Genomic DNA, 27,142 nt, shown 5'->3' with positions numbered 1-27,142 from the left:
TAGAAAGTCCTGGTTGTTCCAAACTTCTTCCATGGAGTTATTATGGATTATGGAGTCTACATGCTTCTGTAAACCTTCAATACAGCATTATACAATATTATCATTATTTTGTAGTCTTCTCCAGATCTGTGTCTTGACACAATCCTGTCTTTGAGCTCTACACACAATTCTTATGACCTCAAGGCTTGGTTTTTGCTCTGATATGCATTTTCAGCTGTTAGACCTTTTATTGAGAAGTGTATGCCTTTCAAAGTCATACTCATTCAATTGAATTTGCACAGGTTAATTCAACTCGTAACATCCACAAGTGAAATTGGAATGCTCCTGAGCTAAATTTCAAGTGTCCCAGAAAAGGGTACAAATACTTATGCAATGTAATTATTTCAGTTTTTTATTTTTAATAAATTTGCAAAGTTGTCACACATCTGTTTTTTTTTTTTTTGCTTTGTCATTATGGTTTATGGTCATTATGGTGTATAATGTGAAAAAATAGTAATTTAAAGTAGTTTAACATAAGGAAGCAAAAAAATTGAGTCTGAATTAGGGCTGTCAATCGATTACATTTTTTATACTAATTAATTACATGATGTGGCGATTAATTAATCTAATTAATCGCAAATTAATCGTACATCAAATTTGGCTGAGAAATTACTCCCAAAAGATAATTTCAAGTCATTATTGTGTAAAGCATCAAATAGACATTACAAAAAATTAAATCAGCAAGAAATAGTTTATTACAAAGAATTTATTACACATACTCTTTTGGACCATGAGGGCGAGTAAATGATGGCTGAATTTTCATTTTTTATTAATTGGAATTATTTTTAATGAAATTATGCTCTAAATAAGAAACTAAAACTGCCAGTAGGTGGTGGTAAATATCTTAATGATTAAGTCATTGGGCCCTATCATAGACTCGGTGCAATGCGACGGCAGGCGTGTTTTTTTGCTAGTTTCAGCCTGACGCAGTTATCATTTTCACGTCCAGCGCCATGTTGTTTAAAAAACAAATGCACTCACGCCCATCTGTTGCCCATGGCCATGCTGGTCTGAAAACGAGTCATTCATTTATTCAATTTATTCAAACGGCTGATTCTTTCAGGAGTAAAGGGAATGGTTCTCTTTATGAATGGTCCATTAAATCATTAGACTTGTAGAACTTGAAGCTGCACAGACCGGTCGGTGTATGACATCAAAGTACCGCAAGAGTGATTAGAGAGCAGACATCTCGGGATGCTTCTGAATCGCTCTCACGTTACTTTGATGTCATTCACCGTTAGTTGGACTTGAAGCTAACAGTTCTGTTTTGTCTTTATATTTTCATTGGCAAAATTGAGCAAAACAGACAATATTGTGCCTAAAATAACACAATAGGCCTATTAACTTCTTATTTATTGAACTGTTATATAAAATCAGTATCACATTTGCACTTGTGCTATTCTGAACAGAAAAACAGCACTCGTGTGATATAGCTTAACTAGCCTATATCATATGATGTAAATATGAGACAAAAACTCAAACAGGGGCATTTTTTGCCCCTTATCTTGAATTTTAGGGACATTCTAACTACATTCTATAAGCTCCATCATGCAGTGAGTTGTTGCCCTGCTTAATAATCATCATCATCAATCAACTGTATGAAATGTCAGATGACCTACATAGGGTGGGGCAGGGCAAGTGCGTTAAATGCGTTAACTTTCACGTGTTATTTTTCACCGTGATTAATTAATCTAATTAACGCATTAAATCGCCATGGAATTCCATTGCGTAGCTCACCAATGCAAGAAGGCTGCATTCCACTCCAAGAACCGTCCGCCTCACAAACTCTTCTGGAGGAGCCCACCAGCAGGAACGGAGGTCTGCAGTAGAATGACACCTCTGATTTGAAAGTGAACTGCTGTCCCTCTATGTAGCCCTCTGCAGGGGTGCCTGGATCTCCACACAACACAGCTATAAAGGACACAAAAAGTTAGTTAGTTCTCACAGTATCATCAACATCTAAGTTCAGCTACTTTCAATGTAATTTTGTGATGAAAGGTGTTGGTGTGTTTGAATTAGACAAATTGCAGCAGTCAAATCACATTTCAGTAGTCAAACTGTTATAATAGTGCTGTTTGCTTGTATTCCCATGTGCTACACTTATTTTTGAGGATTATTTTTAAGGCATTTAGAAGGTTTAGAATCATATTTGAGACAGCCAGGATCAACAGATGGCAAACTGAAAGTGCTACTAGTAAATTACCGCTAATATAGATACAAACCAATTTTGTGGAAATAAGCCAAAAATAAACAAAACAATTGAAATATGATCTTGTATTAATGCATTTACTGCTGAAAGAAGTGAGTCTGGAGACTGCATTTGAAGATTGACAGGGTTTCAAGGATTGACACGTAGGGGAAGTTGAATCCATCAAATGCTGGGGTGAGTGGGCGAATATTCCTAGGTATTAGCATGAATTAGATGTAGGAGAGTGCTTGACCAATGACTGCCTTGTATGCTAAGGCAAATGTTTGAACTTGATTCTAGCAGGTATAGGAAACCAGTGGAGGAAATGTAGCTGAGGTGCGATATGACAGAACTCGAGAAGGCTGAATGTCAACTAGATTGCAGTATTCAGCATGAGCTGCATTTGTGAGGTATATAATGTTGGGGAGGCCAGGACTAGCTGTCACCGTTGTTCCTGAAGCTAAAAATAAAGCATAATTTCACACTATAGACCATTATATTATAATTTATTATATTATATTATATTGTATTATTATGTAATGTAACCAAGTCTGTGACCCCAACTGGAATGGTTTGTCTGTGCCATTCACCTTTAATTTTTGAGGCCACACCCCTCCCCCTGTCAAAGAAAGTCTAGATATGTGCGTGCTGGTATACGTTTTTGCATGATCAGCTGGTATGATGACATTGGTAGTACAATGTATTGTAAACAATACAATGTAGCCCCTTTTGGTGTCCTCATAAACCAAATGGCAAAATTTTTCTAAGAGAGTTATGTTTAAGAGATGGGTTTAAAAACCATTACGCCTATGGAGAGTCCCCATAAACCACATATGCAAGTATGTGTGTACACAATGTTTAAAACCTGAGATCACTTACATTGTACGGGCCAACCAGAGGTCCCAATGAGGGAAATGGATTAATAAACATAATAAACGATATTTATATAAAAATGTAATAAGATTACTGTAAAGGGTTAGGTTTAGGGATAGGGTTAGGGGATAGAAAATCAGTTTAGGTCAGTATAAAAACAATAGTCTACGGTAAGTTCCCATGAAGATACCAAAAATAATTTTTTTTGGGAAGCCCACAATGGTCGAAGTGCACAAGGAACATTATTTAAAAGTTTTCTGTTTCAGGTACGTACTGTATGTTCACTGAGTTATATTGTTTATTGATACTTTTTATGGAAGACTTGCACTGAGCCGCAAACAGGTGTGGTTTAAACTAAGACAGAAAATAATGTTTTCTCATTCTGAGAAATAAGCAGTCATATGTGTGAAGAAATATAATATAAAATACACATCTCATGCGAACAGTTCCTAGCCTCAGCTCCATCAGATGAGGTGCTGTATTGTCAGTACAGTCATGGTTGAAGAGGTAGAACACAGGTACCACGCTTCGAGTCAGGCCTAACAACGCTCTTCAGCTGTGACTGTATACACAATACAGCACAGCCTCTCATACCTTATTGCTTACTTTACATGAAATCAAATGTTCAAAATAATGAATTATTTAAATGGCAACATATAAACACATGAGAGCTTGACATCCAGACATTAAAAAAAAAAAAAATAATAATAATAATAATAATCTACAGTAGTTTAAATCTTTCAGTTTAAATCCATAATTAACACTTGTTTGAATATATATCATTGTGATTTTATCCAACAGCTATTACAAATATATTAACTATTCAGTTTGGAGGATAAAATTCACAAAATTCACTTTCTAATTCAGGATAGTTTTGAATGAGGAGTTTGAAACCAACATACAAAACCACTGCTTGAGAAAACAAACATTTGCGTCTTTAGCCTCCAAACTTTTAGTTACTGTGATATAGTCCTCATGACATCTTTCTTGTGAGACAACTAAACAACTAGCCCTGTTCTCCTCTATATAATAGTGCTTCTTGGAGTGGGTACTTACGGTATGGGTTCTTTTTTATGGCACATTTAACGAGGATTTTTTGTTATAACAGCTGACATTGTGTCAAAGGCTTACAATAAAAGCCAGAAGGATTTAACAGCAGATTCTGTGCATGCACCTCGTACCTTTCACACTGCATGGTGGAAAGCCAGGCTACGTGAGGGATCCATTTGTGATGTGTTGACACTTGTATTGAAAATGTCAAAACAGGTTTTATGATGTGCTGTAGCTGCGTTTCACACAATTTCAGTCAAGCCATGAACCTTCCATCATAGCGACATAATACTCCAAACACAACAAATGTAGCCACAGAAAATATCAACTTGTGGCCCATATATGGATTTAGAGCTGGGCAGTATGATGGTATATATGATGTGATGGCATCATTTATTTTGCAGAAGTTGCATTTGCATGGGTATTAGTTGTTATCAGGGCGACAGGTCATACCTTGTATACATCTTTCCACAAATTTCTATTGGACAAAAAGAACTGCAGAAAGCAGTGTGAAGTATGTCAGCACAAAACGGACGGTACTTATATCCATCACAGCCTCATTTTCATTTGTAATTTAATATGCTGTCTACTGAAGCAAAACATATTGTTTACATCCTCTTTTCATGGATGTGCTAATGGGGTTTAATAATGTTTTGTGTTAATGGAACAGAGCAGTACTTACGCAGACACTGAGGGATTTCACCACGCCATGTGCCGTTCCCTTCACATGTGGCTATTCCAGGAGAGGACAACTGGTATCCTTCAAAGCAGCTGTAGGTAACACTAGAACCCCACTGCAGGTCTGAGCCCTCCACTCGCCCATAGCGGATAGCTGGAGGCTGGCCACACATGATGACTGAAAAACACCACCACAACCAAGTTGGACAGAATTCAATATTTAATAACTGGATCAATTTAATTTCATGAGATGGAATTAGAATTGGCCATAGCACAATGGATGGAATTACAGAAATTTTGTATTTGACTGCATAGCAATTTAACCCTCTGGTGTTCGTCGCACAGTGCTCAAAAATGACTTTTTATTCTATTTTTATTTTATTTTATTTTATTTTTTAATTAAATTAATGTACAATATTTTTGTTCAATGTTTTTAATGTTTTTATTTAATAATGTTTTTAATATATATATTTTTAATGGTAATAAATTATATTTTTGCAGTATTTATTAATCGATTTATTACCTGTTAACCACTTTTTGAGCATAGACCTGAAAATTAAGTTTCCAACTTAAACTAAATTTTGAATGCTTTGGAGCAGAGACTTAAAGGTGCCCTAGATTGTTTTTTTACAAGATGTAATATAAGTCCTAGGTGTCCCCTGAATGTGTCTGTGAAGTTTCAGCTCAAAATACCCCATAGATTTTTTTTAATAAATTTTTTTAACTGCCTATTTTGGGGCATCATTAACTATGCACTGATTTTTTCAGCGCGCCGCCCCTTTAAGAGATGCGCTCCCTCTGCCCCACGAGCTCTCGACTATATATACATCGCATAAACAAAGTTCACACAGCTAATATAACCCTCAAATGGATCTTTACAAGATGTTCGTCATGCATGCTGTATGCACGCTTCGAATTATGTGAGTAAAGTATTTATTTAGATGGTTACGTTTGATTCTGTGTGAGTTTGAGGCTATGCTCTGTGGCTAAAGCTAACATTACACACTGTTGGAGAGATTTATAAAGAATGAAGTTGTGTTTATGCATTATACAGACTGCACGTGTTTAAAAATGAAAATAGCGACGGCTCTCTCGTCTCCGTGAATACAGTAAGAAACGATGGTAACTTTAACCACATTTAACTGTACATTAGCAACATGCTAATGAAACATTTAGAAAGACAATTTACAAATATCACTAAAAATATCATGATATCATGGATCATTGGTCTTTTCCATGTACTGAACTCTTGTTATTTAACTATGCCGAGGTAAATTCAAATTCTGATTCTAGGGCACCTTTAAGTTTGGCCTCTTTTTAAAGAAGACACTTGGTTGATTATTGCTTAATTGAAAAAAATATATTTAAAAAAAGTGAACTTAAAAAAAGTTATAAAGTTTAAGTTTGTAATGAAAACTGCACAAAAATACTATTTTCAATTTTTATATGAAATATATATTTTCCAAAACATGTTTTACTCTCAAACTGCAAGAAAATCAAAGCCATACATCTAAACAAGTTGTGTTCCAAATTTGAGGTTGATATATATATATATATATATATATATATATATATATATATATATATATATATATATTTTTTTTTTTTTTTTTTAAATTAGCTTTCAGTAAAATTTTGTTTGGGTGCAGTACCAAACATTACTAATAGAGGAAATATGTTTACCATTCACTTCCACATTTTTGACTGCACGGAGTACAAGTGTGACTTTTTTTTCAGGACAATTTAACCTTTTTGTGTTCACATCATATATGTTCACACAGCAAGTGCCGAAACCTTTACCAATTTTCATACCATTCTGATTACCAAACATAAATTATTTTGGTCAAAAATAACCAAAGAGCACCAGAGCACAGTCACACCACAGAAGATTTTAATCAAACCAAGTTGTGTGATAAAAAACATGATTAAATTGAAATTATTACTAGTTGTCTGAAAATGTACTTGGTGACATGTAGAATAGATCTTAACTGATTGCACATATTTCTCAAAACAGTAATAGTAATAATAATAAAAAACATATATGAATTTTTGTATGAAGCATCACTTAAATTTTGCACAAATTTTCGACCATGATCCATAAAATGTAGCATATATATATAATTAAATAGGGGAGTTGATGCTTAACATGAGCTTATTCTGTCAATAACAACATTTACAACAAAATGTATATGAATGCATTAAAGGGAATATTTTAGGTGCTGTAGCATTTTTTTTTTTACCCTTTTGCCTAAATTAATGGTCTTTAGGTGTGACGAATACATTTTTAAAAGTTCCATGTAATCTCTATATTATAAAGGTGCATGCATAATCATTATAAAAGAATTAGAAAAAAAATATATTTTTTAATATGGCATATCACACTGCAAGATGTGTTTCAAAATATTTCACAACTATCCATATATAAATTAAATACAAACCACTATAAGGTGGCATTTCAAACACTGATTATTAATATAAACTAATATTTCTGCAAATACCACATGTAACATTAAAACCTACACTTACCAGCAGTGTATTTAAATTTCACTGTCTTACATTCAAATTGAAATTCCACATTCTGTTTGCTACCTCAGTTCAAACGAAGGGATGGAACTGGAAGGCATTTTAAAGGCTTTCTGAACAGCCGACAGCCCTGATTTCATCACCATCATTATTATTGACTGAAGATGTGTCCAAACCAAACACCTCCTTCTATCACTTGTTCAGACTAGGGAAAGTGAGATCTAAAAGCACTGTATGCTAACAAGGGGCTTAGAGTTACTTATTTTCTTTCCTTGATAATTACGCTCCGTTTGCTAACGGGAGGAAGTGTATTGCTAACAGGAGGAAATAATGATTAAATGGGATTACGCACTAAAATCGCTCTGAATTTCAAGCATGCATCACATTTCTTCCTGTATCCGAAAACAAATAGCTGATAATTTCTATAAATGATCGTGAGGAGGCTGAGCTGTCTTCGTTGCACCACTCACTAATTTCATTCTGACATCTGATAACATAGATCCTACACATTTCATGGCAACATCTCCTTGGAGTTCATAAGTGAATAATCTCACTTGCCAGGCAAGTCAAAAAAACAAAGATCAAAAACATCTGAAAGGCTTTTGATGTTGGGATGCTAAGAACTCCACAGTATTAGTATATCTTTTAAAAGCTCTCATGATACTGTTTGCAGAGTGACAGGAAATGTTGCCCTCTCTGCCTGCAAAGAAAGAATTGTGGAAAAAAATAAATACTTTCTGTACATTTAGGAGTTGAGCTTACCTCTGCAGCTTGGTTTGGTCTGATTCCAAGTGCCGTCTTTGCTGCAGCGTAGAATAGATGAACCAGGGGGCTCCATCACATACCCAGGGTTACAGCGGTAGTGAACAGTTTTGTTAAATATGAACTCTTTTCCAATGTAAATTCCGTTGGCAATTGGACCAGGATCCCCACAGCTGATAACTACAAAGGGAGAGAATCAGCTAGACTCAAACATTCTAGAACATTCTTTAATAATTTATAAGGCTTGAACTTGAAAATAAAATGTAATTAAATAAAAGAAGTGTTTTTTAGGCAAAAATTCAGAAATCAAATTTAGAGTGCATTCAGAAAGTATTGTGACACCTTCATTTTTTTTCTTCCACATTTTGTTTTGCTGCAACCTTTTGCTGAATTGCTTTAAAATGTTTACATTTTACACTCCATACCACTTTCATTTTCAGCTGTTATCTTTTTTTTTGTTGGTCAGAATACTTTATGAATGTGCTGTATATTCAAAGTTTTCCATGACTTTTGGGTAAAATTTGTGCACATTATCTTTATTTTTTGGGGACCAAAAATCTACATGTGAAAATGCTTACAATTTGCATTTTTCTAATTTATTTAATATTATTATTATTTTTTTTTAAATGTATGTTTAATTATCAGCATAACAATTCAAGTGAAAAAATTAACATGAAATGTCAGAATGTCTTAGTATTGTTTTTTCCACCTTTTGCTTTAATGACAGCAGTACTCGAGCTCCACAAGTTTGTATAAAACCTGATAATCATGTACATCCACTTTACATTTCATAAAAGGGAATTCACATGTCATAAATTTGATTAGTGAGAATAGTTCAGAGTACATAGTCTTGTGTTCGTTTTGAAAAAAAAAAAAAAAGTCTGAAATTTTTTTTTTTTTGGCTTTATCTAGGCTTAAAGGTGCTAAAGAGGATGTTTTGTTTTATACACTTTTGCAATATTACTTGAAACTGTCTTTACTAACTGATAAAATACTATTTATTAGGTGCACTGAAAGGAATAATATTAATATACATCATCTGTGCACGAGGTAGGGCCTTAAAAACATCAGCCAATCGTTTACGCGATCATCATGGCCCTCCAGCTTGTCAATCACTGCAGTGACGTTCCTTGTGAGAGACGTGCGCGGATTGGCCCTCTGGCTTGTCAATCACTGCCATGACGTTCCTTGTGAGAGACGAGCGTGGCTGTGCGCTCCAGTAACTTTCCACACTCCACAAGCGCTGCATGCAATGTTTTTATCAGGAGACGGGAGTAACAACTGCAGATTATGAGTTACCTGCGGTGAGTCCGACAAAATGAATCCACTAACACGACACAGCGAATGCCGGTGGTAAACACTCGTGTTCCAATACTCGTGCACGAGCTGTGAAGGAGGGGCGCTGTTCTTACGCATGCGCTCATTTCAAAAACTCAGTAACAGTCTTTGGTTTCTCAGTCGACGAAAATATCCTCTTTATCACCTTTAAATTGTTTTGTAAAACCTAGAGTTTCAATGTGGTATCAACATTTTGGACCCAACTGTATATTTTCTCGCTACAGGCTATTACACAAAACTTATATCATGCAGTTAAAAGTGCTAAACTTTATGGAAAGATGAAGATTCCTTCTGTTGTCCCACCCCCACCCCTTTTTTAACTTAAAAAGTGAAACTTTAGTTGACAAGTTCAATCTTTGTTAATAGTGGTGGATCTAATAGTGGTGCAGCTACTAAATCACACAGGGTACATTGCATAAGCAATATTTGTATAATTGCAAAATCAGGGTATATCATTTTGCTGTGATCAAAGAGAGTAAAGTTTGTTGTTCTGACCGATGCAATCTGGAGCTGAGCCGGTCCAGGTGCCATTGGTGGTGCAATGGCGAGTGGTGAGGCCAGAGGTCTTGTAGCCCTCCCAGCAGGCATACGTCACAGAGTTGGAAAACAGCATCCCGTCGCTAAAGACGATCTTGGCGTAGGCTGGCGTTCCAGGGTTTCCACAGGATACAGCTGAGAAGGCAATCAAAGACCAAAGAATTTAAAGAGATAACTCCAAAACGTTAGGAGTAAAAAGACTGCAGCCTGACGCGACAGAAAACGGCAGTCGAGAGAGAAGTGCTTCTGTGAAACATATCTAAGGGCTAGCGCCACAAGCAAAACACTTCAAATTACACCACAAGCACCGTGTTTTACAGCCTGCAGTGTTGGTGGCAAGGTAGATGAAATTCCAATTCCAATTAGTTTGAGCTTTTGACGGGGTGTTTTTTTTTTTTTTTCCCTTGTACTTTGAAGTGGCATTTTCAGATAAGGGCAGTAAAGATGATACACTCCAATGTGGTTAATTAGAGTTTGGATTCTAATAGTGTGACAACCTTAAATTGGTCGGGTGTCCATACAACTGTTTTCACCAGTGCTTTTCTAAATTATGACGACTCGCGTGAAACAGCCAATAAATGATTCATTTTCATTGCTATTGTGGAAACAAGGAACAAGAAATTAAGAAATTAAGAGCGTTTCTATGCATCAAGGACATTTTCTAGTGTATTAATTTCAACAGAATTTTGTGAATAAATAAATAGGAAACCAGTGTTGATTGAGTTGATCATTATGATACTGATTATTTTATTTTGCAGTGTAGAATGTTGTTGCTATAGTAGATCAACTTAGTTCCTAGTCCAATTTTTTTTTTTTCTGACAACAGGACAAATGGAAGAGTAAAGGAACTTTCACACTGATGTGACCTGTTTAAACAGCTCATTTGCATCTCTGTACAGACTTCAGAAGGACCACAGTGTCAGGAACAAGTGTCGCCCCGGATAATGTCAGAAAATTACGTTTGTTCGGAGCATTTTACTGCAGATTGTTTTGTACTCAAGGCACAGTCAAATGGAGAGTTTGCAAAGAAACTGCTCAGTAAAATCAGAAGATCATAATCATAACATTTCAGACAGAGGATCAGAATGTGAACATATAAAAAAAAAAAAAAAGAAAAGAAAAGAAAAGAAAAGAAAAGAGAAAAAAATCCATGTTTTTTCCCAAGAGTATATTCAAGATCATAAGATCAACTGGATGTTGGTTAAGTTACAGTTAAGAAGTCATTATGATACTAAAACTTATAATTACCCTTGCTAGTGTTATTTTAATCAGTAGAACTGTTGTTGAAATAGTTGGAGACATACAAGACTCACTTAATCTTTATTATCATCAAAGTTTGTAGCTGTAATTTGGCCCTTATATCCTCTTAGATTAAAAAGTATACAACTTAAGTAAATAGAGAAAAACTGGACCAATTAAGAGTTAATGAGATCCCAGTGGAAGGCTGCTGTAAACAGATATATTTTCAAACTTTAAGTCATTATTTGTGTTTCATTATTGTTTGTCATTATTTGGCAAGACACTTGTGTTTCATGTCCAGTATCTAGAAAGTACTGTCTGTAATCCCCACAACTGTACTAAAGCCCACTGTTGAGTTGCCCCCCACAGCGTTCAATCTCAGCTAAGCTATGTGCTAAAGCCCTTATTCAATTATGAATGTGCCCTAAATAATGTATCTTATCGATTTCTTTTACGCAATCCTGTCTTACTGTCTGCAGCAGAAAACAAACAAATAAATTAGTGATAAAACACACTGAGTAGCTACTGGGCACATCGTTATTGTCCTTTAAAAATGTGGTATAAATACTTCCTAGAGTGTTTCCAAATTCCAGCTTCCAGGAGGTTTATTTGCTTATCTAAAAATAACAAAATTACAAAATGAGATATACAATGGAGCTCTGCAATGAAATTGGTAAAATGTAAAAGGTAAAAATGTATAGGTGCGGGTTAATCAGATTTAAATTACATTAAATGACTTAATTTTGAATGAACTATTTATCTAAACTAAATATCAATTATACAAACACTAATGTAAGTATGAACAATTTCTAACAGAAGCCGCGCTTCCATTACAGATTTGCACAAAACATTTGCAAATGTCAATAAAAAACCATTGCGACATGACAGCGTTTCCATTAACCAATGTTATGCGACTAAAACTCTCTCGATGAGTCATTTTCCTCTCACGATAAGTCATTTTACAAAAGATATTCCTATCTGAGAGCTTTATTTTGTGTGTAATATTTGCCATGGCTTCTAGAAGCCCTTCTCCCTCATATATGCTGTCCTGGGTGCTTCTCGATACTCCAATGGATGCTTCCTCATTTCTTCGTTCCTCCATCCTCCAGCCTGTGACCTGGAAAATGATCGAAGAAAATCTCGAAGGCCATTTTAATTCTATAAATGCCATTTCAATTCTATAAATGCACCAGGAAGAGGTGAGGAACGAGGCGTGCGGAAGCTTCCTGAGGAGCTATGAGCGAGGATGCACAGGTGCATAGACATCTAATACTATTAGTTTCTATTATGCTAATTATTAATTGCTAATGGATTAATACTATTAGTATTACATGTCAAACTTTGAGGGTTCCCAGATCCCTCGAGGCTCGAGCGCAGCTGATGAGGCTCTGAAGTGACGCTCGAGGGATCAAGAATATTCCAATATACAATTTCCTCCAATTACCCTGTCCTTGTTTTCTTTTCTTGCATCCTCCCGTTGCATCTATGGTGCGAGGAAAGAGGTGCATAAAAAAAAAGAGAAAACCACTCCTCCCTCTCTCTTCTGTACAAACATACCGCACTATCTTTAAAGAATGATGATATGACTGTACGTCAGGTGACCTGTAAATGCGAAAAAACTGTTTCCATTGCAGTTTTGCGAAATATTCTTTTCAAATTGCCTGAAAAACGAAATCATGTCAGTGTTAAAACTTTTTTTGCGATATTTGGACGTTTTTGCGAAATCGACGTGTTTCCATTGAACGTATTTTCAATTCGCAATTTCAATTTGCACAATTTAAAGGGTAATGGAAACGTGGCTATTTTTTCCTTACAACTATATTTTATTGGTTTTTAATTATTTTAATGGAACCGGAACATTTCTTATGACTCAGACATGTCTAGGTGATTATTATCAAAATTATCACACACACATACAGGGACTGCAAAATTGTAGGAAAACTACACAGAATAAGAATATGTATACTCTCCTTTCAAAAAAAAAAAAAAAAAAAAAAAAAAACCTTTTAAGTGTTCAAATATATTTGAAAATGATTATTATTATTAGTTTACCTGGGTTTAAAAAACACTAAAGAGAAATGAAAAAGGTCACCATTGCATTTATGTATGCTTGGGTTTCAGTCATTGTATTTGTCAGTCCAAGCTATATTAAGGGTTACACACAGGTATTTAACATATCAGTTACCATACTGGAAAAAGTCTGAACCTTGTAAATTAAATTATTCACACTAGCGATAACTGCTATCTACAAGATTCATTTAATATTTCAGTCGATTGTCTAAAAACTGCAAAAACTACTTTTTTTTTTTTTTTTTTTTTTAAATCCCCCATCTGTTTTCTTTTAATAAGGAAACCAATTGAACTCTTTCAACAACATTGAAAAAAAGAAAAGAAACTTTGCTTAGACTCTGAATCATGCCAAAATGTCCAGTATTTCCATTTAACAGTTAGCTAGAGTGGTCTATTCACAAATCCTTATTAGAGCGATGTATCATTATGCACCATGCTAATGACAGGGCCTTTTGTGCAGCTCCACTAACCAGAGTCATTGAGTTAACTGGCAATTACAGATTTTAGGCCAGTTAGCATCAAAAGATCAATTTTATACTAATTACAGTGTACAATTCAGGAAAAGAGTGAGCAGAGCAGGTTAAGAGAGGTTCAGAAACAAAGAAACATGTTGTAATTTAAGCCTGCTTTAAGCCTGCTTTTTTATTTAAACCTTTTTAAAGGCACAAAGTAAAAATCCCTAGTCTCTCAAGCATACATTTTTCTCATTAGGACATTGCTTGCATTGGATCACAGTTTGCTCGGAGGAACGTTTGCCTTTCTGATCATATTAAGCTCAAGTGCAAAGCAAAATACTGGTTAATTTCACCTTGTGTGTTTCTCTACAGGTATATGTGACCCTCACCTTCACACACGGGCTGGGTACCACTCCAGGACCCATTCTGCAGACATGTGCGCTCGGACGATCCGATCAGCATATAGCCTGCTTCGCACGTGAACCTTAGGAGACTTTTATGCCTGAACTCTTCCCCAAGACGAGAACCATGAGGAGGAATTCCTGGATCACCACAGAATCCCGGATTATCACCTGAAAATTAGACACAGCCAAGACTCTCATTGACCACAAACTTTCACAGCAGCCTCAGTTTCCGAAATGGTCTTCCATTCATTTTCTCCACAGGGATTTCAAACAATTATTCATAAAATGTCATGAAGCAAGCTAACCAACTGAGGAAAAAAATAAATATATAATTTTGAAATCAACTTACTTTAAAATCATTCAAGACTCAAGCCATGAAGTATTGCAAATGCCAATCAAATCAAAATGATGGCAGAATGTACTGCTATTGACTTATTTTATAGCAATTATACATAAACTTTATTGCAAAATATAAAGATATATACTTGTTGGAAAGTGTAGGGAGACTGACTTGAAAACAGAATTTGCAATATGCTTTGGTAGCTACAAATTAATCTCATGAGATTGCTAAAATTTTGCTGAAATCAATTTCTCTATGGACAAAATGAATGTGTGTACTTCTGGAACCACGCTTATGTGCTCTATTCCAGGGCAGTCTGGTTTACGTTATTATTTTATAAAAGCATCACATTACAGTATCTCACAGAAGTGAGTACACCCCACACATTTTTGTAAGTATTTTATTATATCTTTTCATGTGACAACACTGAAGAAATGACACTTTGCTACAATGTAAAGTAGTGAGTGTATAGCTTGTATAAAAATAACTCAACACACAGCCATTAATGTCTAAACCCCTGGCCACAAAAGTGAGTACACCCCTAAGTGAAAATGTTAAAATTGGGCCCAATTATCCATTTTCTCTCCCAGGTGTCATGTGACTTGTTAGTGTTACAAGGTCTCAGGTGTGAATGGGGAGCAGGTGGGTTAAATTTGGTGTTATCGCTCTCACTCTCTCATACTAGTCACTGGAATTTAAACATGGCACCTCATGGCAAAGAACTCTCGGAGGATCTGGAAAAAAAGAATTGTTGCTCTACATAAAGATGGTGTAGGCTATAAGAAGATTGCCAAGACCCTGAAACTGAGCTGCAGCACGGTGGCCAAGGCCATACAGCAGTTTAACAGGACAGGTTCCACTCAGAACAGGCCTCACCAAAGAAGTTGAGTGCACGTGCTCAGCGTCATATCCAGAGGTTGTGTTTGGGAAATAGACGTATGAGTGCTGCCAGCATTGCTGCAGAGGTTGAAGGGGTGGGGGGGTCAGCCGGTCAGTGCTCAGAACATACGCCGCACACTGCGTCAAATTGGTCTACATGGCTGTCAGAAGGAAGCCTCTTCTAAAGATGATGCACAAGAAAGGCCCCAAACAGTTTGCTGAAGACAAGCAGACTAAGGACATGGATTATTGGAACCATGTCCTGTGGTCTGATGAGACCAAGATGAACTTATTTGGTTCAGATGGTGTCAAGCGTGTATGGCGGCAAACAAGTCAGAAGTACAAAGACAAGTGTGTCTTGCCTGCAGTCAAGCATGGTGGTGGGAGTGTCACGGTCTGGGGCTGCATGAGTGCTGCCGGCACTGGGGAGCTACAGTTCATTGAGGGAACCATGAATGAGCAGAGCATGATCCCCTCCCTTCGGAGACTGGGCCGCAGGGCATTATTCCAACATGATAACGACCCCAAACACACCTCCAAGACGACCACTGCCTTGCTAAAGAAGCTGAGGGTAAAGGTGATGGACTGGCCAAGCATGTCTCCAGACCTAAACCCTACTGAGCATCTGTGGGGCATCCTCAAACGTCTCTAACATCCACCAGCTCCGTGATGTTGTCATGGAGGAGTGGAAGAGGACTCCAGTGGCAACCTGTGAAGCTCTGGTGAACTCCATGCCCAAGAGGGTTAAGGCAGTGCTGGAAAATAATGGTGGCCACACAAAATATTGACACTTTGGGCCCAATTTGGATATTTTCACATAGGGGTGTACTACCTTTTGTGGCCAGCAGTTTAGACAGTAATGACTGTGTGTTGAGTTATTTTGAGGGGACATCAAATTTACACTGTTATACAAGCTGTACACTCACACTACTTTACATTGTAGAAAGTGTCATTTCTTCAGTGTTGTCACAAGAAAAGATATAATAAATATTTACAAAAATGTGAGGAGTGTACTCACTTCTGTGAGATACTGTATAATGTAAGAGAGCTGCATGATGTGCATATCATCTGGACTTTGAAGAAACAAGAACTTTGTCAGCTCTGATGTCAACAGCAGTTACTGTTTAAACTTTAACATCTCTCTGGGCTCAGACAGATACTTAAGTCTGAAGTAAGCTGAGCTGCTGAGACAGGGGCTTAAAGATCAGCTGGCTGGCTGGTCTGCTGTCTCTCGCCCTAAGGCTCTGCCACCTGCTGATGTGTGTACCTGAGCAGTAGGGTGGCGAGCCGCTCCACCGACCATCCTCCAGACACTGACGCGTGGCATTCCCCACCAAAGTTCGGCCCTGGCTGCAGGAGTAATGGACCACGGCTCTGTTGGTGAACTTCTGGCCCGACATGAGAGCAAACGGCGGCGTGCCGGGATCACCACAGGATATTGCTATTGGGGCAGCAGGAAGAGAATGGAACATTTCAGATTAAAAAAGCTTCAATATTCTTTTGCATATCATTTAAAAAGGTTCTAACTGCATCGCATTGCCTCAAAATAGATGCTGTGTGTCTATGCAGTGTTTCAGTTTTTACAATTATCATAGAAACAGCAGGCATAAACTACACTGTTGTCACATGACTTAACCTTTGTTGCCTGTTTAATTTTGCAAGTGGCTTCCAGATTGCACCTTGGAAATGAATAAGGTTGATTTGCATTTTTATTCTTTTTTGGTTTAAAAATGACATTTGGCAGTCTGATCAAATGGTCAAGAAGGAGGTGTTAAAAATAGCAGCTGATATTAGCTCTGGTTCATCCATCATACTAGAAAATAACAGTCAGGTCAACCACAATGCATTGTAGGATTGAGTATTCCAAACAGTACAGTAATCTGTGCTGTATACTGTTAAATTTGGCAAATTTAGTCAGATGTTCCATGCATACAGTACACCATATACAAACTACTGAATATACTGCAGAAAGAGTAAATTTAGTAGGGTATTGTACTATTCCAAACATAGTCATGTCCAGATACAAATCAGATTCATAAGAGGCGATAACATAGGCTGTATGCTTGCATTCTAAAAGCTAGATGGAGAACAACCAAATGGAACATAACGTAGGAGTCGTGAGATGTGCTTTTAAAAGTTGAACTATTTTTAACTCGACACATTTAAAATACAATGTGTCAAGATAAAAATACACTTAAAAATACAATGCTTGCAGCATTTGATGCTGAATAAACAGAAGTGCGAGACAATGGCAAAAGATGTCCCTCTGCATTTGTACCATGACCAACTATTTAGAGAACATTTTTGACAGTGCAGTAATTGTCTTGTTCACAAAAGTCATGTCTTTGTTACAAAAGTGGTCCTTTATGGCTGTAGTAGAGCTTTTAAGTGGATGAATTTAGAGATGCAACTTCTCAGAGATGACTATAGTGTGCTGACAGTTGAACACTTATTATTACTTTTAGCATTGTAAAGAACAGCACACTGTCAGCCTCTGAAAAAAGTTACATCTCTAAATTTATTCCCTTTAGTGCACAAGCACTTAAAATATAAAAAAAAAAAAAAAAAAAAAAAAAAAAAAAACACAAATTCTTAATTAATCTTTTTCTTTTCATTAAAAAAATATCTAAATATCTAAGTAAATTGTGAAGAAGACATTTGTAACATATCTCAGGTTTATTGTTCTTATTCCATTGGCAAACCTCAATATCTTGTATAATTTTGCTTCTTGAGCTTGTTTTCAGGATGTTGAATATTACTGGAAACAAAATTCTAATTTATTCCATTTTCAAGACTGTATCCTTCTCTAAATGTGTGTGTATTGGACGAAATACCAGACTATCACTCACAAAGGCACTTAGGAAGTGATCTGTCCCAGAAGCCATTTGACCGACAGGTGAGGACGGAGGAGCCAAGCAGATAGAAGCCCCTCTTGCAGTGATACATCACGGTGTTTCTGTAGTTGAAGCTCTCTGGGTAGCGCTGTTGAGAGTGACGAATGGCATTCTCCACAAAGCCCGGATCAGAGCAGTTTACCACTGCAAGATAAAAACAGCCAGATGCTTAATGTCTGACAGGGAAGCAAGAGTGAGGAAAGACAGAAGAAATCAATGGAGGAGGCTGAACAGTAGGATCGCTGGTGCAGCCTCTGGAGCAATTTCAATCAACTACAAACTGTAAACCACACTTTCTTTTTGAAGATATGGATTATAAGAGGGTGAATTGTGCTCCTTCAGAACTTTCTTTCCCTTTTATCTGTGTACTTCCTCAACAGTCAGTCATGCATAGGGCGGCACGATTGTGACAAAAAATCATAATTGACGATTATTCCTTTGAAATTGTAATTGCGATTATTAATTACAATTAACACAATTTACATTGAATGATGTATTGAATAGCTTTATACCATTGTTTAAAGCAACTGCATGCCATATTTTTGTATAAAAATAAAATAATCTGAAAACAAATTTTTTTATTGTTTTTCTATAGCATTAAACATCAAATGTCAACTATATATTGGTTTGGTTTCTTCTTTAAATAATAATAATAAAAAAGTCAACATATGCATGGTATAATAATAGGGACTTTTAGGTTCCCCGAGAACTAATGTTCCTCTAGGGCCCGAAGTGACGTAAACTGCGCTTGTTGTTGTTACTTTTATTTTGACGGCGCTGAGAACAGTTCAGACAGATCCTGAGCTCACAGTGCTCTCATTCTCCGTCTTCATTAGTTTACGATCTGTTTAACAGAGTAGACAGTTTAATTCCTGTCTAATACGTTATTAGATAGAACTGTTATACAAAGAAAGTAGACAGTATATGAAACAGTATTAGCTTTTGCCGTGCCCGTGTGGTTGATGCCCAATGTCGCTAGCTTAGCAGACATACATAATCATGTTTTGCGTGGTCTGCTCAAAGTCGCACTGGATTTTCTCCTTAGCGTATGGTTCAGAGGTCCATCTATCACCGTTTCCCACGTTTGTAGAGTTAGTTCCTGGAGTAAATAAATATAGGCTGTGCACACGGCTTTTTAAAAATGGCGGGTGCTGATGTTTCGCTTGCGTTCGACATATCAGCGTACACCTGCGTCACTGGTAGCTCCTTTTATGTTGGGTTAGACCTTTTGCACTCTGAAGTAGTCGTGATCCGCCTCTCGTAACGTGACATGCTCATAACACATCTCTTAAACACGCAGGATAAAGTAAGTGGATATTTTTCCTTGTAATCACGCCTTTGAACGATTACGAAATCGTGGCATCCGTAATCGTAATCATGATTAGAAATTTGATTAATTGTGCAGCCCTACTTGGAGTGCATTATGAGTGCATTCTGATCCAAAGTTGACATATCTGTTCACGCAGTCAACGTTATTTTACACATGAAGCGGATTTTTCTAGGCTGTCTTGACAGATTTTGACAGATGTGGTCATATTACATTTTTCTGTACTCGAACCAGGTACATGCTGTTCTTGGCTGGGAGGGTGTGTTGGCCATGCAGTTACAAATTCAGTTACTGCCCTTCGTAATTTAAAAAGAAAAAAAAAAGAAAAAAAGACGGAAGTTGAGGCCATGTCCAGGGGAAACAAACCAGACTGCCTTGCCTCGGTGGCAGCTGTCAATGTCTCGGCACTCAATTAAGCCCCCTGGGAGAGAAAAAGTGGGTGGACAAGCAGCTAAAAAGTTGATAATTGGCACCTGTTTTTGGTGTGTTGTTTTACTTTTGAGACATCATGATTTGATCTGGGCGCCTCTTATCAGAGGGATACAGCTCAGTATAAGAATAAGGCTTATAATTGTCACATGGTTGACAGCTGGAAAACAATAAAAATTGCTTGTGACAATTCTCTGTTTTTATTTTTTTTATTGTTTGTGACACTTTTTTTATGATCGTACATTATGATAATTCTGTTTTTTAAATAATTCTACCTTTTTAAATTCCATATGCCAAAGCAACTTTTCTCATGTGTCAATTTATTTTGTAAGTCTATATTAAAAGTGTGTGTATTAAAAGTTATAGTATTTGTAGTAAGAATTGTGTAATTGTATATGACAGTTCTACCTTTTTTACAATTTTGGTTACACTTTATTTTGATGGTCCCCTTTAGACATTCTTTTGACTATAAGTAACGTTGCACCTAAATGTCACCTAACTCTCAGTAGAGTATTAGGCGCTGTTTACACTAGTGATTTTTCATTTTAAAACACAATAACTTTTGCTACGGTTACACCTGTCGTCTACACTACACCAGCATCTTTGAGACTTTCAAAATGCTGCAGACCCCATTTTAGTTTGAAAACTCCGGAGTTGCGTTTCAGTGTAAATGGACCAGACCTTTAAAAAGGACGGCGAGGCTGCCCACATTACGCTACCAGAACACAATAATAACTGACCAGGGCTGCGTTTCCCAAAAGCATCGTAAGCCTAAGTTAATCGTAGAGACCGTCAGTGGCTATTGTTCTATGATCAGCTTAGGCTTACAATACATAACACGGAGATGGAACTGCATGCTTTGCTGACTTTGTGGTCCTTTTTAGCAGCCATTGTGCAGTTAAACTCTGCATTTTATAATACTGCAGCTGCCTACATGCGCAAGAGGCAACTGTTTACACTTGTACGCGCATACCCAGTGTGCATGAACGGTCATGTGACATGCGTTTTCGGTCGTGTAGTGTGGACAGAGATAGTTTCTGAAACACAGTGGAAATGGCAGTATAGACAAGGATCGTTTTCATTTTAAAACACCATTTTAAAACTGAAATGCACTAGTGTAAACAGGGCCTTAGTGTTAGCAGATATTAAGCAGACAGTCTACTAATGCTCTAAAGAGACTTAATTGACATGTAGGTACAGTGTTACTTATATTCAACAGAATGTCTAAAGTGGACCATCAAAATAAAGTGTACCACAATTGTACATTAGAATCCTACCTTTCGGTTGTATATGACAATTCTACACTACCTGTTTCCAGGGCTAGGGAAGCAACCCTGAAACTGTAGCTTGACAAGCCACAAGCTACTCATAAGTTAAAGTAGTTAAGTTACATTTAAGCTACCCTTCTTAAAAAGTAGTTAGCTACATTACAAGTTACTATCAAAAAGTAGCTAGCTATATTGAAGCTACCTTTATTTATTTATTTATTTATTTTTTAACAATGACATTGTTACAAATAGGCCTTACTGAATAATTGTTTTGGTCGCGCTACACTGCTACTTGCTGGAAAAAGTAGTTAGCTATTAGAAAAGCTATACTGTTTTAAAAGTAGCTTGTAGTTAAAATGTAGTTAAGCTAGTAGTGTTGCTACTTGTAGCTACTCCCCAACACTGCCTGTTTCGTTTGTGTATGCCTACTTTTTTAACAACTGGATATGGCAGTTTTACATTTTTTCATTCCAATAATAAAATTAGCCTACCTCTTTTTCTACTTGTGTAATAAATTCATGGTTTTTGTCAAAGCTATTAAACTGGACAACAACACAGCAAAATACTGGCAAAAAGACAAAGCTAACATCAACCCAATTTTGCACTTGTTTTATGGAACAATGCATTTACTCATAGGCACGTCAGCTTTTCTTTCTGCTGAGTGCTTTGTCCCTGGGCTCTACTTGTGCCAGTCAGGAATTGTCCATCTTAGATGCGTTGACCTGCCTCCATTTGCCGTCACGATTCAATTTCACCAGGCCACCATCAACAACTTCCTTCACACATTAATTAATCATTAAAGTGACAAGATGTGCACGGTTACTCCTACTTAATGTCAGAAAGCATCCCACAATGTCACACGGGTTGCTGCAGACCCATTTGACTTTCAAATCAACACTTCAAGATGGGAAATGACACACAGAGAATTATTTGCACATTGCTTCTTGTCATTCACTGGCTGACTCAGACTGCTGAGCACAGATGCTGGTTTCGCTCTGTTAAAGCTAAGCCCATGAGCTGTGGGTGTTAAACAGCCTTACTAAGGAGCTTCTCGCATAACAAGATGGTGTTCAAGGCTGCGTCTCCGTAGAGATTCTCAACAAGGGACAGGCTGCCTGAAAGCATTTGATATACAGTAAAATCCAGTTTCTTGTAAGGTTCATACCCTTGCACACAGGAAGAGGGTTGCTCCACTGCCCGTTCATGCGACACTGCGCTCTGGATGCACCGTGTAACAAATACCCTGTGTTGCAGGTGAAGTTGACCACGTCGTTAAGATTAAACTCGCTGCCATTTGTCCGACCGTATGCAGGGTTTCCAGGATGGCCGCAGGTTATGGCTGTTAAGAAAAGGAGAACAATCAGTCACTTCCTTTGTGAAGCTGCTGATAGGGCTTGTGCATACGTTGAAGTTACATTACACACGTTTTTTGTTATAAAGTAGGGTTGTCAATAAAATTATTGTAATTAAAATATTAATTACAAAAATAACAATGCTTTCTTCTGCAAATAATGCAATGCCTTGTTGATTAATCAGTATCAACAGATAAAAACATTAAATAATTAATAATGAATTATACAACTACTATAAGTATATCCAACCTTACCTGCATTCATACAGTACACTCACATTAAGTGGTAACAGCAAATCTCAACTGCTTGGATGTTATATCGTTGAAATATGTAAACTATATCATTGCCCATCATTATATTAAAAGTTGTATACATAGTACATCTTACTTTACCTGCATACATACTAGAGATGTGCCTGAACTGAAGTTGAATACCTTATTCGGAAAGGCATGGATAATGACTTCAAAATGAATAATGAATTTTACTGAATAATAGGAAAAATATTCGGCAGAATCATTCATTCCATGGTGAGCCAGGGGATAGCATATCATGATATTATACATAACATAAAATCACTACACAATAATGAATGTGTGAAGTGAATGAGTGTAAAACTTATGAATAAAATGAGCAGAGTGCAATTATAAATCTAACAGCTGCACTGCCGCCGAAAGTAGGACTTTGAAAGAGTTATAAAATACTACATCATACACATTTTCTACTATTTAATGTGTCTATTTAAATGTTTTAAACCTTGTACGATATGATGTTTCTCCATCTAACTCTCTCCCGGAGAAGGCAGAACATGCATTCTTTATATGTTCAGATTTGCATTTGTTACATAGTAAAAGTTATTTTAACAGTTTTCAACCACTGAATATTTTCTTTTATTTTATATATCTTTTATTTTATGTAGTCCTCTTATTTGAGATTGTGGATGACTGTCTAAACATAACTCTGTATACAGTTTATCTTTCTCTTATTTATATTTTATTTATTTTATAATATACACAAAACAATAATGTACAACTGCTTGAATGCTTGTATTGTTGCAAGATGTAAACTATATTATTGCCCAGCTCTAAGCTGCTAAATGCAACTATAAGGCATGAAGATAATAAAATATTATTAACCTGTAAATCTGCTTTGAAACAATGTGTATTGTGAAAAGTGCTATATAAATAAATTTGACTCGACTTTATTGTAAATAATTGACAAAAAAATGAATAAATAAATCAATTGACAGATCTATTATAAAAGTGATTCATAAAAAAAATCAAATGTGTTAAAAGCCACTTACGAACACACACAGGTGCTTGCCCTGACCACCTGTGGTCTTGTTGGCAGATACGAACTGAAGTCCCTATGAGCCGAAAACCCAGGTTGCACTGATACACGACCGTGTCCCTATAACTGGATCCATCACCACTGATGTGGCCGTTAACAATTGGATCCGGAGAATCACAATGACCAGCTGAAAAACATTTAAAGACATCATAATCAACAAACGTCCCATAAAAATATAATCTTGTTACTAAACAAACACAAATTCAAACTATGAGTTTTACAGGGCGTGAAGCACAGACACATCAGAGCTATTTCGAGAGAGCACTCCGGCAATCACTGCTTGACATTTTGATGAAATGCCCTCCGTGCTGTTTGGTCAAGCAGCAGGTGATGTGTCTGAGGGTCAGCACCGATCGTCAGACAGTGGCATATCTCAGTTTAGCTGCAGTCACTGCTAGTTCAAGGATTTTCCCTTTTTCCAGTATTATCTAGCACTACAGATGTCATAAATCAATATTGGCTATACAAGACTATGTGAGTTTGGGAATGTTGTTCTGACAAAAACAAAGGATCTTGATCCAGAAATATGTTCTTCTTATGGAAATCATATTGTTCTTAGTGCTGTACAAAAACTAGAACTATACAAGCATAATAGTATAGGAAAGCCTCAGTCTTTCCCTCCAGTATACAGACCTCTTTATCTCTACACATGAATGATTCAGTAATAAATAACATCCAATCACAGAAGCCTAGCTGAAAGATGCTTCTTACCCAGACATTTGGTCTCAACTCCACTCCAGAGACCGTTAGCCTGACACTCCCTCACGTGTGAGCCCACTAAAGTGTACCCTGTGTTACACATGAAGATAGCTGTGGCGCCATAGGTAGTCAGGGTGCCCATCTTCTTGCCATTAGCAGGGGATGGAAGCTCCCCACAGGAAATGACTGGAGGAAATAGTCAGTACAATATCTTGAATACAAATGCCATTTTATCTGAAAAAAGGCCACATTGATGATGATGATGATGATGGACACAAAATGCCACTCTTATAGTGACTACCAGGTAATGGGGAGGTGAAGGGGGCATGGCTAAAAGCAACACAGATATGTTTATATAATAGTGCACGTTTCTGAGGTAACAGAAGTACACTAGTCAAAAGTTTGGACACATTTACTCTTTATTACTAATGTTTTCTCACATTGAAACAATGATGATAGAACAAAGATGAATCACACAAAATAAAAAAAGCCCTACAGTGTGACAAACTTACTTTTAGAAGTATAAATTTTCCATGTAATACAAGGCCATAAAATAATAAATGCTCTTCAACAACTGCAAAATATAGAAACCAAAGTATTGTAAAAGCAGTCTTTTGGGTAACACTTTACAATCCCATGTGGGTCACACTTTAGATTAGGGTCCAATTCACACCATAACTAACTATTAACTACGACTTTTGCCTTAAACTCCTAATTACTGCTTATTAATAGTAAGGTAGTTGTTACGTTTAGGTATTGGGTATAATTATGTTGAATGTTGAATATGGTCATGCAGTGTAAGTACTAATAAACACATGCACATGCAACTACTAATAAACAGCCAATATCCTACTAACATGCATGCTAATAAGCAACTAGTTAATAGTGAGAATTGTATCCTAAACTAAAGTGTTACCAACTTTGTTAATGTTAGTTAAAACCGAATCCATGGATACTGACACATATCCTGTTTTCACCCAAATATTTACGTCCACTTAAGCCATAACTGACTGTACTTACGTGAGATACTCCACACAATGGACATTTTGACAACTATGTGTGCATTTAGGTTCGAGGAGAACTGATCACGCGCTGTCTGAGAGAACTGGGATCGCGCGCAAGATAGAGAGAGAGCGTGTTACGGCTGGTGGTGTAGGTGAAGGTGATCCGTGATGATGGGTAGAAGACGAGGGAAGTGAGTGCAGGTGTGGAGAACAGGAGGACTATGGGATATGGAGTTCAGGAGACGAGGGAACACGGGAACTGTGACAGTACTCCCCCCTGGAGGGCGCCCTGGAGACCTCAAGCAGGTGCAGGGAGAGGAGCGGACAGGAACGGAGGTCTCCAGGGCGGATCCATGAACCATGGCGGGTCTGGAGCCGTGGGCAGCCATGGCGGGTCAGGAGCCGTGGGCAGCCATGGCGGGTCTGGAGCCGTGGGCAGCCATGGCGGGTCAGGAGCCGTGGGCAGCCATGGCGGGTCTGGAGCCGTGGGCAGCCATGGCGGGTCTGGTGCAGCGGGCTGCCATGGAGGGTCAGGTGCAGCGGGCTGCCATGGAGATTCAGGGACCGAAGGCAGCCATGGTGGGTCCAGAGCCTTTACCGAGGCCTTGATGCCGTCGAGCCCAGGAGGCGCTGAAGGACCGGCGGGAGATGGCGGAACCGACAGCTCCGCCGACCGAAGCGCAGCCAGGGCTCCAGAAGGCCGCAGTTGAAGACAGACGACATACAACAAAGTGAACACCAGGGGGAGTGAGGAAGCCAACTGGAACGGAGGGACGGAGCGGAGACGGAGGAGTGCAGTCCAGAAGTGAAGGCAGGCTGACGAGTGACCAAGGTGTGAACGGGGGCAGGATGGAGACTGGTGAGACTGGTGGGCTGATGGACCATAGTGGAGTCGAGGGAGGTTGGAGCCAGGGTGTAGGTAAATCGCCAAGAGGTCCGAGGTGGAGATCTGGGCGAGGGGGCTTGAGGTGGAGGTGCAGTATAGACACAAATGGAAGGAGGTGGGAGAGGGAGGCAGGGAGGGTAAACAGTCTTAGGGCTGGAGACTTTTATAACAAAGTTCATCATAGGAGCGTGCTCGTGACGGGCTGAAGCGGCTGGCTCGGCGGCGGCTGGAGCGGCTGGCTCGGCGGCGGCGGCGGCTGGAGCTGAGGGCTCGGCGGCTGAGACTGGAGATATGGGCTCGGCGGCTGAGACTGGAGATACGGGCTCGGCGGCTGAGACTGGAGATACGGGCTCGGCAGAGACTGGAGATCCTTGCTCGGCGGCTGGAGCAGGGGGCCAGTCCATTCCCTCAAATACAATTAAAATTCCCGCAGGAACGGGAACGGGCTCGGCGGAGACTGGAGAATTTGGCTCGGCGGAGACTGGAGAACTTGGCTCGGCGGAGACTGGAGCAGAGGGCCAGTCCATCCCCTCAAATACAATTAGAATTCCCGTAGGAACG

At 38.0% G+C, this 27,142-nt stretch overlaps 1 protein-coding gene across 4 annotated transcripts in view; it reads right to left on the bottom strand.

Moving 5' to 3' along the window:
- The window catches only part of LOC125277427 (CUB and sushi domain-containing protein 1-like), a 750,178-nt gene that overhangs the window by 18,563 nt on the left and 704,473 nt on the right, over positions 1 to 27,142 (bottom strand). For all 4 annotated transcript variants that reach the window (XM_048205771.1, XM_048205772.1, XM_048205773.1 and 1 more), the window contains 10 exons: positions 24,704 to 24,877; positions 23,946 to 24,119; positions 22,459 to 22,632; positions 18,225 to 18,413; positions 16,643 to 16,816; positions 14,142 to 14,324; positions 9,947 to 10,123; positions 8,114 to 8,293; positions 4,833 to 5,006; positions 1,777 to 1,950 (listed from right to left, as the gene is read on the bottom strand). In XM_048205771.1, the coding sequence (XP_048061728.1) occupies positions 1,777 to 1,950; positions 4,833 to 5,006; positions 8,114 to 8,293; positions 9,947 to 10,123; positions 14,142 to 14,324; positions 16,643 to 16,816; positions 18,225 to 18,413; positions 22,459 to 22,632; positions 23,946 to 24,119; positions 24,704 to 24,877 (1,773 nt within the window). The remainder of the gene's footprint in view (positions 1 to 1,776; positions 1,951 to 4,832; positions 5,007 to 8,113; positions 8,294 to 9,946; positions 10,124 to 14,141; positions 14,325 to 16,642; positions 16,817 to 18,224; positions 18,414 to 22,458; positions 22,633 to 23,945; positions 24,120 to 24,703; positions 24,878 to 27,142) is intronic.

This window comes from Megalobrama amblycephala, linkage group LG10 (assembly GCF_018812025.1).
Source record: "Megalobrama amblycephala isolate DHTTF-2021 linkage group LG10, ASM1881202v1, whole genome shotgun sequence".
Classification (NCBI taxonomy): domain Eukaryota; kingdom Metazoa; phylum Chordata; class Actinopteri; order Cypriniformes; family Xenocyprididae; genus Megalobrama; species Megalobrama amblycephala.
The sequence above is the reverse complement of the archived record's forward strand: the minus strand, read 5'-3'. Positions and strand labels throughout refer to the sequence as shown.